The sequence below is a fragment of the Ctenocephalides felis genome, unplaced genomic scaffold, assembly GCF_003426905.1.
Source record: "Ctenocephalides felis isolate EL2017-DRISC unplaced genomic scaffold, ASM342690v1 CF-g0.4_SCAFFOLD_01492, whole genome shotgun sequence".
Taxonomy (NCBI): Eukaryota; Metazoa; Arthropoda; class Insecta; order Siphonaptera; family Pulicidae; genus Ctenocephalides; species Ctenocephalides felis.
The window spans coordinates 41853172-41871759 of record NW_020537646.1 but is presented as its reverse complement, the minus strand read 5'-3'; the positions used below and the strand labels follow the sequence as shown (position 1 = coordinate 41871759).

Sequence of the window (18588 nt, the reverse complement as noted above, 5' to 3'; positions counted from 1 at the left end):
GTGTGTCAACTTGTCCACACCATGTCATTTTGTCCGTACCCCTACAAACTTTCAAAAATATCACTATTTTTTATTTAGTCAAATTTTTAATTCAATCATTTAATTTATTTACAAAAGCTATTTCTATATTAGGCTATGGCGGGGCACAAGGGTCAAATTTGACTTTCAGTAATTATAACTGCATCACATCGCACACCACGTATCAAACAACTATCTGACTATTTTCAATGAAACTACCAGCTAAATCATCATCGTAGAAATGCATTTTATTTGCTGTTTCTCAAAAATTTATCACCTGTTTTTTTTTTACCCCACAGGCGCGGTAAAATGGGACACCTGGGGCAACCAGATCCAACGTCTCACCAAAAATATTTATCAGCAGAGTTGGAATTACTATTTATTTAACTCTTGTTTAATTGCTTTTTCAACTTAATTCATATTTGTTATTACTATTTTTTATTGTTTACACCTTTGCTAGAGTAAAGGTTCAGCTGGTCCTGTTTACCCCACTTTTATAGGGGTTTATACGAGGGGCATGTAAAAAATAAGGTTCCCAACGCTGTACACTCGCCGCGCGAGATACTAGGGGAAATCCGGCTACACCATTTTCATTGTTGATCCATGACACTCCATTCCAACTACCTGGAAGATCACTGCAAATCTTAGTGCCTGTGTAACAGTCATAGAATTGAATTTGTCCTACAATTACATCAGTCATACAATTGAAATTCATAGACAATTGGAAGAAGTTTATGGCAAAACTTGCATCAGCGTCCAGCACGTCCTCAAACGGTGCAGGGAGTTCTCCGAAGGACGCACAGACGTTCACCACGACGAGCAAAGGAGCGGGGGGCCATCGAGTTTTGGGACCGAAAATGTGTCTTGCTTACCGAGTTAATGCTTAAAGGGTCCACTATAAATTCGGACAAGTACTGCGAGACACTAACAAAACTCAAAAAAGCCATCCAAAATCGCCGGAGAAGAAGACCGAGCAAGAGCGTGGCGGTGGAGTTCTTCGAAGCGAGTTTTCAAAAGTGGAAAACTCCTAAGAAAAAATGCGTTGAAAGATCTGGCGACTATGTAGAAAAATAGTTTGAAATACAAGCTTTCCGATGGTATACACATTTATTGCAATAAAAAATGCCTCAACCCTGAAAAAAATGTGGAAACCTTATTTTTTACATGACCCTCGTAGTTGAAACTAACTTAAAAATAACAATACATCTTATAAAACAAATAGCGAATAGTTAAAAATGATATTGAGGTTCGTAACCTAAGCAGGGCTCTCAACCAAAACAAACTAGTGGTGCATGGTATTGCGCCTTAAGGCAAATTGCTGAAACTTTCCTTACCGTAACGAAATATTCGAGGAATATTAAATGTTTTCAAATAGATTATTATAAATATTGTAACACTGTCTAATATTTATAAGAATTATGTAAACTGAATTGCAAAGTTGAAATTATTTGTTTAAAGTATATCAGAACGGAATTAAATTTAAAATCTGAATTATTTTCGATAAACAAAAATAAATTTGAAATAAAAATGAATCATTTTTTCCAAAAGCAATTATTTTGTTGAAACAAGCAGAAAATTCTTTGACTCATTCAAATCGGACGCTCATTTCTCTAGAACAATTTTTGTACATTTAACTCTGTATCGTTGAAATTGCATGAACTGCCTTTGCCAAAAACTAATCACCTTTTCTCCAAATCATTAAAAATTGAATGTTTTTTAACTTCCCGTAGGGCAAGTTATAGTAATCGCAAAAAAATCGAAAATGAAAATTTTTATATATATTTACGTTTCAAAACCTTCTGAACATTTTGTCATACCTTAGAAAAAATTGATGTATGTGTGTGTGTGTTCGGATACAAATTTTCGTCGACGATTTCGAGAACACGGATGAAGCGATTTGGATAATTCAAAAAACATTTGTTTGTATTGATAAGGAGACGTGCTGATTAGTTTTTGGCAAAGACAGGTCTAGCCGTTCCAAAGACATGATGCAAAAAGTGCCAAAAACGGTAACTCAGCTTTTAAAAGAACGAAGCGTCCGATTCAAAAAACATTTTACTTGTATTAACAAGATGAAGAACTGATCAAATTTTCATAAAGACAGGTCTAGCGGTTTCGGAGATCTAGTAAAAAAAGTAAAAAAAAATGCCATTTGGCGGTAAAAAATGATTATTGGACATATGCATATCAAATTATCAAATATCTTATAGAGATTTTAACAATAAGTATAAATTTTGTTTACATTTCTATAGGTTCCGTACCAATATTTTTGAGTTAGACGGCGACACGGCGCTTGCGCGCTTCGATATTTCGTCTCTATGCAATTAAAGTAGTACAATTGCTTTGAAAAAAGTTCAGAATTTCCAAAATAATTCAAAATAAATTTTTCTTCGAAAATCTTTTTTTTTTCAAAAAAAAGTAAATTTTTGTCAAAAATTTATAGTTTCTCAAAAATCTAATTTTTTCAGAGTAAATTTTTTTCAAAAATGTTAATTTTTAAAAAAAAAAATAATTTTTGGTACGGGAAGTTCCAGCAATTTACCTTAAGGCACGATGTTTAGAAACCTTCAAAACGTGAAGATATGTAAAAAAATTCATTTTAGATTTTCGGCCCATTACCATAACTACCCTTCGGTAAGTTAATAACAACGAAATAAAATACTTTTGTTACGGATTTTCAAACTTTGATGTTTATCTCCCGATAGCGACGTCGTAAGATTTAAGGTAGTGGCTGGTTGTACATCTTTTTGCCTCTCATTTCAAATATTGTTGTTAAAAAATTCTCAACATTACGTATGAGATCAGAGATATTGATATTTGACCCGCGAACTTTTAAGCCCCGCTCTACCCTATATTTTAGTTAAAATAGCAATATACATTTGCCAATGGATTATCTGACAGTGTTTAGACTGCGCATTAATATTCTTAAACAGCACAGTCGAAATTTATAGATATTTTAATGATAAATATTATTATTGAAATGTAAAATTAACAGAATGTTCTTTTGCAGTAATTTTATTTACATTACCATGTTTGTACCAGTACGAAGTGGCGTAAGCAAAATATACTATTGCCAGGACGTGCAAGCAAATGCTAGCCAAGACTTTGATAGTTTTTTTGTGCCTTAGTACAGAATAATCCATAATATCCCAAAGCTTTCCAACAGCTTTTGAAACTCCATTTTCTTCAACCGCTCTGGTATCGTCCTCGTTTCCATCATTTAAAGATTCCTGAAAAAGTGAAATACCGACAATAACAACATTGAAATCTATGACACTTTACCAAACATAAATATGCTAGCATAAAAAAATAAAATTGAAATTATTAATAATATTGTTCAAAATCATTGATCAGTTTTCTGATCAAACAAGCCCATAAGTTCTTTATTGTCGAAATTTACCAACCAATAATTATAAATTTAAAAAAAATGTCATATTTGCACAGGTCTTATTATTTATGGCTATTCGAGACATTACTGATTTAAATGTCTCTACATTTCTTGATATTAAAAAAAAGAATTAAAACATCTAGTTCATTTAATTCATTGTGTATTATTTTATCATTTCTTAAGACGTTAAGAAAAGTCTTGATTAACAAAAATAAATTATAACAAAAAAAAATTTCATTTTTTATGGAATATTAAAGAATAGGATATATGTTAATTCATATGGTTAGTTCATTAATAATAAAATATGTATATTGATATTAATTAATATTTATTAATAATAGATCTATGCGATTGTTGTTTCTACATATCTATATAAGGTAAACTGATCATGCTTCAAAAATTGTTTCTTTCGTTTATCTTTATCTTTCTTCGATATAATATTTTTTCCCGATCTTCTGATTTTTAACTTCCCGTAGGGTAAGTTATAGTAATCGCAAAAAAATCGAAAATGAAAATTTTTATATATCTTTACGTTTCAGAGGTTTCTGAACATTTTGGCATACCTTAGAAAAAATGGATGTATGTGTGTGTGTGTGTGTGTGTGTGTGTGTATGTACGTGTGTGTATGTATGTGCGGATACAAATTTTCGTCGACGATTTCGGGAACACGGATCAACCGATTTGAATAATTCAAAAAACATTCGATTCGTATTGATAAGGAGACGTGCTGATTAGTTTTTGGCGAAGGCAAGTCAAGCCGTTCCGAAGATACGGGGCAAAAAGTTCCGAAAACGGTACCTCCGTTTTTAAGAGAACGGAGCATCCAATTTGAATAATTCAAAAAACATTTTACTTGTATTGACAAGATGTATAATTGATCAAATTTTCATGAAGGCAGGTCTAGCGGTTTCGGAGATCTAATGAAAAAAGTAAAAAAAAATGCCATTGGGCGGTTAAAAATGATCATTAGACATATGCACATCAAATTATCAGATATTTTATAGAGATTTTAACAATAAGTATATATTTTTTTTTACATTTCTATGGGTTCCGTACCAATGCTTATGCGTTAGACGGCGGCGCGGCACTTGCGAGCTTTGACATTTCGTCTCTATGCAGTTCAAGCAGTGCGATTGCTTTGAAAAAAAGTTCAAAATTTCCAAAATATGTCAAAATGAAGAAAACATTTTTTTAAAAAAAAATTTTTTAGTTTTAAAAAAAAAAAAAATTCTCAAAAAAAAATTTTTTTTTTCAAATAAAAAATTTTTTTTTCAAAAAAAAGTAATTTTTTGTCAATTTTATAGTTTCTCAAAAATCTATTTTTTTTCGAAGTAAAATTTTTTCAAAAATGTTAATCGTTTTTAAAAAAAATAATTTTTGGTACGGGAAGTTCCAGCAATTTGCCTTAAGGCACGATGCCCTAATTGCCTTAAGACAGAATTCCACTTACAGCTAGTTAGTTATTTGTTATTGAATTACCTTTATCGCCTTGGCCATAAATAAAAAGGTGTTATTAGTAGAATTGAAAATGACCGAATAAAGGTGTTACATTTTAATTAATTTATTTCAATCTTTAACAGGAATATTGGAAATACCGTGACTTATGCAATAATACAGCATAAATATTCATTGTTCATAAATTGCGTAATGTTTTTTTTACTTTAATTTCAAATAAAATTGTCATATCTTTTAAGATTAATTTGAATAGTAACAACAGTGAAAACTTACCGGAAGGACGGCAATTGTTACGTCTGACGTTTTACGTCGCCGCAGCGGATACGAATTTTCGCCTTGTTCGTTAGCATCCTAAAAATAACAAGACATTATATATAGTTTATTAGTGGTGCATGGCATTGTGCTTTAATGCAAACTGCTGGAATTTTGCGGACCGTAATTAAACATTCGACACCAATGATTATACCTAAATATTCATCAGCATTTTTGCATATCTATACGTTTCACAGTTTTCTTCGCATGCCTTAGAAAAAATGTATGTATGGGTGTGTTTGTGTGTTTTGTGTGGATGCAAATTTTCGTCAAAGTTTTTGGGAACACCGCTTAACCGCTTTGAATGATTCAAAAAACATTGTAGGGAGACGTGCTGATTAGTATTTGGCAATGACATGGATATAGAGCTAGGTAAGTAGGCAGGTATATAAGTAGATGGGTAGATCAGTTAACAAGTGAACTGGTAGACTGGTAAATTATCTACAAATCAAATTATTGTTGATATTATTGAATATTTGCACATACTCGTATATCGGAAAATTCATGCAACTTGTTTCAAGACAAATTACCGCTTTAATCTAATTTTGAGAAACAGATGCTTTCACTTAAAATTATCCACTCTGTATGAAGATATTGAAACATATCTCACGAATCTTGAAAAATGCATCAAAATATTAACTTCACATATATGCTAAAAGTAGTCCAATGATATTATATTTATTGAATTCAGGACTCTACCCGTGAAGTAGCATGACACTATTTTTCAAATAAAACCTGGTACGTTCTTTTCTTGAAGAGCTTGCATAATGCAGTACCAGTTTGTGCAGTTGGAGGCGTTTTTGAGGTCTAGTGTGGCCACCAGGCAATATTCCAAACCCTTTAATCTTTGTTCCTGTGATTGCTTCCTTGGCCGTATCAACAACTAGATTTATCGCGACCAGGGTTGATCATCCCTTCCGGAATCCATACTGGTTGTCTGCCATGAATGACAATTGCTTTAATTCATTGATAAAAATACTTTCGAATATCTAAGAAGACAGTCTTTCTAGTGACTTATTTCTCTTATTGTTAGGCAAAAGAACAAGCCGTTGGAAAAGTTTCTTATTTTAGGCATGCATTGTTGATGTGATAGCGCTTTCTTTATCACTAAGCTATATTAGAAATTCCGTTCAATCCCGGCGCTTTATTTTTTCTTAGACGGTTACAGACTTTCATTAAATTCTCTTCACAGTCTGGTAAAATGTCATCCAGCTTGCTTGAAGAAAACTGATAACTGAAACCGCGTCGCTGTGGAAACTGCGCTATTACTACTTTGCGAAGGAATTGAAGGTGTCTAAAAGCATTTGTTGCTTTCGTGGGACAGTCATAACCACCTCATAAGCCTACCCTACATGGTTTGTCCACATCACATTCGAGCTCTTTCCAGCATCTTTGTTTGCTCATTTTGATGGGCTTATTATTCACGACGACACCTTTTGTATTTCGCGATTAGTTACACAAATTTACTTCAATCAATATTGTTTTTTTATACTCTATTTCTCTTTGCTTTACGAAAGATACTGATGTCATCGTTACACCAGTACATAGAGGGTCTTAAATTTATGCCACTGAGTCTTTTCGAGGCAAATTAGCGTCACAGGCCTGGGTCACTCTTTTTATCAGGTCAGCGCATCCAGTGTTGATCGGGTTACTGCCAAAATTTATTAACAAGTGCAGTTAGCTTGCTTGATAGGTCGACTAAGGTTTTGTTGAATCTATATTTCTGTAGTATCGTATGATGGTTGCTGGCAGTGTAGATGTCCATCTCCTTTTAGTTACAGTTACCTCTGCCGAGGCTATTTCTGACTAAATTGAGGCCTACAATCAAGCTTGTGTCGTTTTTCGTGTAGGTGATTTTGTGCCCTTCTTGTCCGCACCAAATGAAAAGGTTCGAACGGTTTACTTTACTTCCGCACTGAAATTTGTTATGCCCAAAAAGCCAAAATTTGAAGCACTGGATTCGCCTATTAGAAGCTCTTGTATGGCAGTTCACCCAGCCAGCTCGAATTTTGACGACTTTGCCAAGTAATTTCTGCCCCGTGGCACATACGTAGGCTTCACGGATCATGATTGCTTCCGCTGGTGTTTTACAGGCTTTTGCAGCTACTTTTTTGAGAGCTGTTTGAATGCCGATTGGTGTCTTGTCATCAATGTCTCTGATTTCAATTATTTCCTAGGGCCCTTTTGAAATCATTTTAGCGTCATTCTTATGGATGTTTGCGATTATCTTTTGCCGTCTTTGGCTTTTGTCTGCGCTTTTTCTCGAGATTGTAATCAGCAGGTTTGGGGTCATAGTCTTGTTTATCTCGAGTTTGTGTGTATGTATGTGCAGATACAATTTTTGCCGATGTATTTGAAAGCGCTGATCAACCAATTTAAATAATTTGCAAAATGTTTGAATCTTATTGATGGGAAGACGTGCTGATTAGTTTTTAGCAAAGGTAAGTCTCTCGGTTTCAAAGATACGGGGCAAAAAGTTTTTCAATTTCTCCAAATATTTTACTTGTATTGACCGAATAAAAATTGATTGACGTTTTGGGAAGGCTGGTCCAAAGGTTTTGGAGATGGAAGAAATGATATTTTGCGGTCAAAAATTATCATAGACATATGCATATCAAATTATCAGATATTTTATAGTGATTTTTATAATGAGTACTAATTTTATTTATACCAACCAGTTTTTTATTTTTACCAACATTTTATATTTTTAAAGCTCACTTATATAGTTCAAACAAATTTCCTTGAATGATTCAAAAAACTTTTGGTCTGTACTGACTGCAAGCTGTATTGGTTAGATTTTGAAAAAGTAGACCCATTTGTTTCGGAGGTACGGAGCGCAAAGGGTGTCAAAAAATCGTCATGCAGTTTTTAAGATAACAGAGCGTTCGATTTGAAATATTTAGAAAATGGTATTTCAGTTTTTGAGATAACGGTGCGTCCGATTTGAATGATTCAAAAAACATTTTACTTGTATTGACGAAAATAATAACTGGTGAATAATGCTATCTGTCAAAAATGATCATTAAACATATGCACATCATATTATCAGCTACTGTATAGAGATTATAAAGTACAAATGTTGTGTACATTTACATGGGTTCCGTACCAATGTTTACACGTTACACTACGAGTCGGCGCTTACGCGCTTCAATATGTCTACTCTAAAATAACTATGCAGCGCTATGCTTTAAAAAAAATTTCAAAATTCTCAAAAAAAACAAAATATAAAAAAGTCATTTTTTTCAAAAATGTCAATTTTTAATTGTTTTTTAACTTCCCGAAGGAGAAGTTTATGTTTTCATCAAAAAATCCGATTCTCTAATTTTATGTTTTCTCGACGTTTCAAGCCATTCTGTGTGTGTGTGTGAACAGATTTTTTGACGTAAATCGACGTTTTCTCGAAAACTGCTGGGCCGATTTTAAAAATTTAAAAGCCTTTCTATGTATCTCGACGAGAACTATTGTTTGTCAGTTTTGTGCGACGATCGGGCAAGCCGTTTCTTTATAAATCGCAGAAATGTGAAAAAATTTTCGTCTACGTTTTAGCCCGCAATTCTGAATCGATTTTGAAAATTCAAAAGCCGTTCGAAAGATATTAGTTGGGAATCGTGCTGATTAGTTTTTGGTAGAGATCGGCCGGGCCGTTTTCTTGTAATAAAGTTTAAAAAAAAAAAAAATCCGACGATTTTTATGATTATTTTTTTGACGGTAGATACCATAGTCTTCTAGATCATACTAAAATATTACGGCCCTACGACAACTGGTTCAGCTTTAAAAATTCGTCAAAGTTTGCAAGAATTGGTATCGTTTTTTTGGCATTTGTCAAAATTAGACTTTCGATCGACGTTTTCTCAAAAACGCCTGCACCAATTTTAGAAATTTGAAAGCCATTTGATGTATTTCGGTGAGGACTATCGTTTGTCAGTTTTGTGCGACGATCTGCCAAGCCGTTTCTTTGCAATTTAAAAAAAAGTGTTAAACTTTTCGTCCACATTTAAGCTCATCCTACCGAACCGACTTTAAAAAATCAAAAACTGTTCGAAAGATATTAGTTGGGAATGGTACTGATTAATTTTAGGTGAAAATTTACCGAGCCGTTTTCTTGTAATTAACTGTTGAAAAAAAATGTCAAACTTTTCGTCCACATTTAAGCTCATCCTACCGAACCGATTTTAAAAAATCAAAAAGTGTTCAAAAGGTATTAGTTGGGAATGGTACTGATTAATTTTAGGTGAAAATCTACCGAGCCGTTTTCTTGTAATGAACTGTTGAAAAAAAAAATTAAGCCGATTTTCATGTAACTTTTTTTGGCGATATACATCATGGTCTTATAGAACTTACTGTAATATTACGGCCTTACGACAAGTAGTTTAATTTTAAAAATTCGTCAAACTTTGCTAAAATTATTATCGTTTTTTTTAAAGTAGGATTGATGAAGTATATTATTTACACATTTTTTTTTTTATTAAGTCGATAATTTACACATATCGGGAAGTTCATGTAACTTGCCTCAAGGCTAAATACCAAACCAACTAGTTATTTAATGTTTTGAGAAAATTTTAAAGTTTTTTAAAAAAATTTGGTTTTTGCTACGGTTTTTGGTATTCCAGCAATTTGTATTGAGGTATGATGCCATGAGCACAAGTTATTGATTCATATACATGCAGAAATTTTGATACACAGTTATATTTACAAGATGACATGTAAACAAATGATCAGGTTTGCAAGTGGACCAGTAAACCAATGGGAAAATAGGTATAGCTGTAGATAAACAGCTAGACAGGTTGGCAGGTGGACTTGTTGACAGGTAGAATGCTAGTAAAGTAGTTAAGTAGGCAAACAGGTAGACAAGTAGCAGTTGTATAAGTAAACAGTTAGACAAGCAAAAGGGTATGAATAATATACCCATTTATAATAAATTTTCTTTATACTACCTCTTCGAATCCTTGATTCAGCACACCTGACATGTTTTTTTTATTCACTGAATTACAAATTAAGTTCACATATCCATCTATCTTATTCAACTAATAATATTGACGGACCTAGACAGAGCATTCCGTTTTATATATGTGCACATCATTATTATTATTAAATGATAACAATTTATGTCAAATAAGTAAATTAACTAAAAAGTTTGACAAAGAAATAATAATTAAAATTAGAAAATGACAAAACTGATGAAGTCGATTGTTTCGTGTCCCGCAGAAGACTAAAATGATTCACACGTGTCGAATGTAATGTAAGGTAACATTCGTATTGATATAACGTCTTAGTCTAAGAGCCAGTGAACTATTTGACTAACCTGTTTTCACAAAGCCAGAAATTTTTTTAATGATATTTTATTATCGCCCCATTAAGAAAATACCATTCTGGCAGTCATTCCGCGGTTGCGTCATCATCCCTTCAATTTGTGAAAATGTAAAAAAAACTGTTTTTATAACTTGCTCGCACAAGGCTCAAATTTTGGGGTGTCTTCTTTTAACTGTTCAGAAAGCATATGTAAAAAGCCAGCCCATTCTGACGGTTGCAAGGGTCTGCCAGACCTGTACATAATAGTCACGACGCGCAAGGGTGTGGGCGCATTGCCATACATAATTGACTAATACCCTTGTATTTGAATAATTAATACGCCATTTTAAAGGTCATTTTGAAAACATCCGTTATACCAAACTTCAACTTTGTATCTCACCTTATGGCCGAGATATCATTGAAAATATGCCAAAGTGGCCCCTTTTTCAAACTCAATTTTTGGCGTAACCATAAAAGATATCGAAAAAAAAATTACGTGATTCTACTCATATTGGCTTAAATCACATAATGTATAGTAATATATGCTAAATAATCCTTTATTATTAGCTAAAAAGGATAAAATAATTTTTCAATTAATGTTTTCGGATAGTGTGTTTTGTTTAATTACTTTATTATTAGTGTTATTTAAAAGCTTATTGTTTTCTCTTTTAGTACTGCAAATATGGTTTAAATCAAATTTGTGGAACACATTGAAAAATTGAAGAAACCAGAACCAGTACACCCGCGCGTAACGCTAATAGTAGCCCGCATAGAATTCGTTCGGTCGGATGTGCGATGCGTTACGCGCGGGTGTACTGGTTCTGGTTTCTTCAATTTTTCAATGTGTTCCACAAATTTGATTTAAACCATATTTGCAGTACTAAAAGAGAAAACAATAAGCTTTTAAATAACACTAATAATAAAGTAATTAAACAAAACACACTATCCGAAAACATTAATTGAAAAATTATTTTATCCTTTTTAGCTAATAATAAAGGATTATTTAGCATATATTACTATACATTATGTGATTTAAGCCAATATGAGTAGAATCACGTAATTTTTTTTTCGATATCTTTTATGGTTACGCCAAAAATTGAGTTTGAAAAAGGGGCCACTTTGGCATATTTTCAATGATATCTCGGCCATAAGGTGAGATATAAAGTTGAAGTTTGGTATAACGGATGTTTTCAAAATGACCTTTAAAATGGCGTATTAATTATTCAAATACAAGGGTATTAGTCAATTATGTATGGCAATGCGCCCACACCCTTGCGCGTCGTGACTATTATGTACAGGTCTGGCAGACCCTTGCAACCGTCAGAATGGGCTGGCTTTTTACATATGCTTTCTGAACAGTTAAAAGAAGACACTCTCAAAATTTGAGCCTTGTGCGAGCAAGTTATAAAAACAGTTTTTTTTACATTTTCACAAATTGAAGGGATGATGACGCAACCGCGGAATGACTGCCAGAATGGTACTTTCTTAATGGGCCGATAATAAAATATCATTAAAAAAATTTCTGGCTTTGTGAAAACAGGTTAGTCAAATAGTTCACTGGCTCTTCTACTATCTCTGTATTGACGCGAACGAAAGTCTTGATTGCGCACCTCACAGTCATAATGCAATACAATGATAAACTGATAACACAATTCTATAGCATCACTTGTTTGATTTTAAAAATCAAAATCTGTTTCAAAAAACTGTGATGGTCAAATACGATGCAATCAGGTAAATATTTTTTTGTGCGCAATCAGTTTTTGATAAGAAGATACGATTCGCAACTAAAGCGGTAAATATATTTAGATAAAAATGCAGTCAAGAAAATTTTATATTTACGACCGACACGTTGGTTTTCTAGAATCAACTTTTTGTTGTGAACTATGCTTACTCTTATGCAGGTAACCCCCGTACTACACGGTAGTTACGTTTCAGAAAACTAGCGTGTTATACGAATCCGTGTTATAAGGGACAAAGAACTAGTACAAAAAGAGGGGTTACGTTCCAAGAATTCAAAAAAGCATGCTGCATATCATGATTCTATAATAAATATTATTATATTTATTAAGTTTTTTGAAGAAATATATGAATTATATGATTTTTTTTCGTCATAACTAATAAGTAAGTGCTATCCAACGCTATTTTTTTGCAAGATATCCTCATCCTCTGAGCAGTTTTCTGTACTACCTTCAGTTCTGTGCATTATTCTTTACAAAATATATCTTTGCGATTACTTGATTTTAGCAAAATGATATTTATATATTTAACACATGCAAAGTTATATCTTTATTAAACTTTTGTGCTCATTTTATCACTGAATCTTTCTTTAAGAAATATGAAATATATTGTTCAGGTGATCCTAGAATTTTTTTGTAGAACGTACCTGTGCTAATAATCAAGAATCAAATTACTTATCTTTTGCACGATTTTACTAATGAATTACAAAGTTGGAATTATTTATTTCAAGAATATAAGTGAGCTTTAGAACTTTAGCCAGAATTAAAATTATTATTTTCGATATAGACAAACAATTTTTTTTTTTTTTAAATAAAATTCAAATATTTTTTTTCCAAAAGTAATTGTTTTGTCAACACAAGCAGAAAGTTGTTTGAATCATCCAAATTTTGCTTAGTTTTTTTCAAAAACTGTCATTTTTTGTACATTTAGCTCTGTATTTTTGTAATGACTAGACCTGTATTGGTCAAAAACTAATCACGACTTCTCCTAATCATTATAAAATTGAATATTTTTTTGATTATTCAAATCGGATACTCCGTTCTTTGAAAGACAAATTTAATGAAAATTTGTATATATCTTTACGTTTCAAAGGTTCCTGAATATTTTGGCATACTTAAGAATATTTTGGCATACATCCAATATAAATGAATGTATGTGTGTTTGTGTGTATGTCTGTGTGCGTGTGTGTGTGCGGATACAAATATTCGTCGACAATTTCAGGAGCACCGATCAACCGATTCAAATCATTCAAAAAATATTCGATTCGTATTGATTTACGAAGGGGTGCTGATTAATTTTTGGCGGAGGCTGGTGTAGTTTATCTATTACAATCTTCTATAGAAAAATATAGTATGTATATTAATTTGTCTTTTGCCCAGACCTGTTTTTCATAACAAAAATTTTCAAACAAAAACTGATATCAATCACTGAATAATCTAAACCAGATTTATGACATTATGTTTCACACTAATATAATAAATTACATGAACTTTTATGACTTTTATTTATGTAGATATATTATCGTATCAGTTATTGATAAAGTTGGTGAGGTTTAATTTCCAGACAAATGATGTTGATAATGATTTACAATACTAATAATAATTAGTGCTTGAGTAAATGCTGAAGAAAATATTATGATAATTAATAATAATTTTACTGAAAAATGTTTCTATATGATATAAAAAATAATTACAAGAAGATGTAGGTATTATACAAATATTTTCAATAGTATTTAGATTTTCTACATAGTAACTAATATAACTAATAACTTAACTAATACTAAACTAAATACAATTTATATAAAATATAATTGTAATATAAAGGTTTCGAATAAAAATCGACTGAAAATCAAGCGAAGCTGATAAAACACAATAAATTCACTTGTTGAAATTTAACAGTTTATAGCAACTTGATCCATTATTTACCAGCTTTTTAATCCAGTCATTGAATTGAGAACTTTCAAAAATATATATAGTTACAAATATATGCTACATATAAAGTAAAGCTATTTATACCAGCTTCTAATCAGCTATGCCAAAATTTGTTTATTAAAGTATTGCAATTTTTTAGTTTTTTATATAAAAAAATGCATATCGATAAATTAATTGATAAACATATCGATAATAATTTGTATAGACAAACAAATTGAAGAAAAAATATTTGACGCACACGGCCACGGCGAGAGCAACCCTTTCCTGTTTTAGGCGTAAAATCACGGCGTCACCTAAATATCAATGGAAATAATTCTAGCATATTTATGCATTTACATTTGAGTGGTATGCAAAGATAAAAGTTGTACTTGATTGTTATCCGTAAAATGGTAGAATATTATTGGATCTTTTAACCAGTTTTAGTAAGTGCCACCAAATAAACGAAAATGTCTGTCTCTTAGCACCGGACACTAAGTCGTCTCTTAGTGCTGGACAGTAAACATATTGATATTTCTAGTTAGTATTTACGTAATTTAATCCAATTATTTAATTTTGTTCTGTATAAGTGCTAACGGTCACAACATACCCCCATTCTTCGTATTTCCTTGTCAAAGAATGCAAATCTTATGATGAATGCTCCAGCTGAGAGCATCGGTGTGGCCCAGCCAAAAGGGTGGATATATAGTGACTTTTTTTGCAATATCTAAGAATATTCGTCAAAGACACATGTGAAAACATTCCAAAGTGTAGAAATGGCTACATATGTGATCAATGCAGGTTATTTTGAAATGTTCGGTACTAGGTGCCACTGTTTAAAATCATATTTTTTTATATCAAAGTTTGATTGATAGTATTAATTATTTTTTAGCAAATATTGCAGTTAATTTAGTTTGATTTCTAACTTTGTTATCTAATATAAGTCATAATTTAATAAACATTTCGTAAAATATTTTCTGATTTATTTATAAATAACCTTAGGTGTCCGCCAATAGGGGTCTTCCCCCTACCAATTTTTTTTTTACGTTCACTATTATACGACTGTCAACATCGTAAAAAACTGCAATTGGTTTTGCTATAAGTATCTTCATGCTTTTTATATAATATTTATTTTTTATTGACTTATTGTCAAGTACAGTCACGTAATATTGGCGACATGCATTATAATAGCATATTTATAATATATTATATACATGATACATGTATGTCTAAATGTATAAAATAGTAGTAACCTAATACATATAATAGGCGATGAAATTATCTGTGATGCTTTCAATACCATAAGCATAAATGTTTAATTAAGCATATAGATTATCTTCATTTTCTAAATGCACTCTATCGAAGTAGCATTATCGTTTTCAATATACTAAATATTCTTGATGAAATTTAAACAAGTTATTTAAGTCAGAAAGATCAGTAATATAGACTCTATAATAAATTCTCATTCTAAAAGAAAACGAAACTGAGTTGAAACATCTTGGATGATTGCACTGTTTTCCACATATGTAAATCGTTTATAGCAAGCAGCAAAAGTTCTAAATAAAGTCCTTGTGGAACTCCGAAAGTTGCTTCGTATTATCTAGATCTATGATGATGTCCATTTATTATTGCTTCCAGTTTTCGGTCAAGTAAATATGATCCCAGGTATTCCAATGCTCTGCTTTCAACATCGAATTAATAAAGTTTGCAAATTAATATTTAATTATGATTATCAAGCTTTACTTATACTGTCGCAAACTACGTACTAATCATATCGTGTGTTTAATAATTTATTAATATGCTCTACAAATAGAGTAAAACTAGACGTTGTAACCCGTTTCAAAGCATAAATCCTGATTTGTGTAAATAGCATTTTAAAATTATTGTGATAAGAAATGCTTATAAACTCATTCAAAATTTTGAAAAACAACGTTTTTTAAATAAAGGGTTACATAAAATTTATTTCATTTGAATTACAAATACCACTAACTCCAAGGTGTTAAATAAATATTATTCATAATTCAGTTATTATTTGAATTAACCTGCAAAGTTAGTAAGTAAAGAGGCAATTGACTTTAAAAACCAAAAATAGCATAATATAATGGTTAAATACAAGAGTTAAATGCTTTTGACTAATTTTGTTTGTCTTCTTCAAACAATTTTCTTTATGTAGGGTAGGGTAGACCACAAAGAACCAATTTTACTTTGACCATTATATTGTGATAACCAAACCAATTATATCACAATAAATAACATATATCAAGCAAACAACTATGTGACTCAGTAAAACTCCCAGGCGGATGACCCCTTTTACCCCATAGGCGGATTAATTGGGACAGCCGAGAGGCAAGCTGGTCCAATGTGTTATTTTAATTTTATAGGGTCTAATGTTTATTTTAATTTCACGAAATAATAGCTACAGTATTCAACTAATGTAAAATATAAATTTTACGGGAACATTTTTTTAAGATAACACTGTAAATGAACTTGATCTGGCATTTTGTCAGAAATATTCATCACCAAAGTTGGTGGGAATAACCATTTATTTAATTTATCTCTTGTGAAATTGCTTTTTCAACTTTGTTTAACTTAATTTACTTTTTATTTGCTATTTATTATTTTTTATACCTGTGGGGGTAAAGGTTCAGTTAGTCCTTTTTACCTCACCCAGATGTAAGCTTTTATAGAGGTCATATAAAAAAACTATTAAAAATTAAACTAAGGTCTCGTAAAATAAGCAATACACACAGCTCACAGCAAAAACAAATAACAACGAAAGAAAATATTTTTGTTATGGATTTTCAAACATTGCCGTTTATCTCCAGAACGTCGAAAGAGCCATCACGGCTGGTTAAACATATTTTTTTTACTTTCAAATATTGTTAAAATACTTTACTTGTTCTTGAGATATCGGTGGTGGACCTTTTTACCCACGGACCTTTAAGCCCCGCTCTACTCTCTATATATTTCTATTCTATGCATTGTAAAATGCAATAAAGTTATTATTATTAATAAGTGTGTGTGTGTGCGTAGAAGTGATGAAATACGTACATATTAAGAATTTTTAAACAATGAATGCTTATGTGTCATTATATTATAGAATTTCAATTGAATATTTTGGAAATCATCATCATTGCATTCTTATGCGATTATTCAATAGATTGATATGAATCTATTCTTCATGCAAATTATGTTGATATTTATAATATATTTGAACGGATATCAAGTCTGTAAATTTATGCTATTTATGCAGAAATTATATATATATATATATATATATATATATATATTGTATGTACATGTACTTTCAGAAATATAGTTCGGAAAGCTTCAGGTCTATTGTTTTTTTCGTTGTTTACAAAATACTGCGAATTATTGATTCTGGTGTATATTTTTGTGCACTCGACTGCATTGTGCAATTTTAATTTTCATAAACATTCCATTCTCAAAAAATTGTAGTAGATTTGACTATCTTTACAAATAATATTTTTTATACGATGAAGATTATTATTATCTATCTAATACAGAAACCTGTTAACTACCAAATTTATGACATGAATTGCGAGTTATCACTAGACTTATGAATTATGACTTTATCCTAATCATTAATACTACTACTCTCCTGTATAATTTTATCGGTAGACGAATGTGAACGAGAACCCAAAAAGCTATTTCAAAATGTGCTAAAATGCAAATAAACTACAATCATGATTATGCAGTATGAAATATAGAAAAATGCACGATAGCAAAATATATAATTTAAACTGGTTTTTCAAGTAAAAAACCATTTACATCATCAATCAAATATTATTCTACAAAATGCAGCGAAATTTTAAAAAACTATTACATTTTTCGACATTTGACTTCGACAAAATCCGTCGAGCACCAAATAGGCTGTTAGCATTGGCATTGACTGTTAGCATTTGCTATTTCTATCGTATTTGAAAGTAATATATTTTCTAGTAAAATTGCCATATAAAGATATATCCCCATTATTGCCTCAACTAACTTAAAGTCTAGTCTAGACTTACAATTACTACGGATTATTAAATTATGGTAATCCCGATGAGATTTAAATATCTTTTACGAGCAATTACAATAATCCAGTATTTCTCGTTGATGATAACACGATATATAAATTGTAACCAATCAGAAATACAATATAATTATTTGTTGGAATACAATAGATATTATTATTAGTATTACCAGTCTAAATCCCTTTAACTTCTCTTAGCATAAATACATTTTCTGGGTATGTACCATCAGGTCAGTTTTAGTAAGCCAATATCGTATCTCAGTAAGAATTTCCAAGCAATAAATTAAACCTACATACAGTATTCCTCAAAACTCAAAAATGGAGGAGAATGGCAGGACCTATATATCGTCTGAGTGCTTTAAGGGTTGCTTGCGCATTTCGCATAATATTGGAGGAAGCAGTGCGCGCTTCGATAATTTACCATTCTAGATCCTCCCCCGACGAAG

At 31.4% G+C, this 18588-nt stretch overlaps 1 protein-coding gene across 1 annotated transcript in view; it reads right to left on the bottom strand.

Annotated features, from left to right (window-relative positions):
* The window catches only part of LOC113370694 (solute carrier family 28 member 3-like), a 27850-nt gene extending 17569 nt beyond the window's left edge, over nt 1–10281 (bottom strand). Inside the window, 3 exon segments of the mRNA XM_026611389.1 lie at nt 3047–3248; nt 5135–5212; nt 10108–10281. Of these exon segments, the coding sequence (XP_026467174.1) occupies nt 3047–3248; nt 5135–5212; nt 10108–10140 (313 nt within the window). The 5' untranslated portion in view covers nt 10141–10281.
* Nucleotides 10282–18588: the final 8307 nt, after the last annotated feature.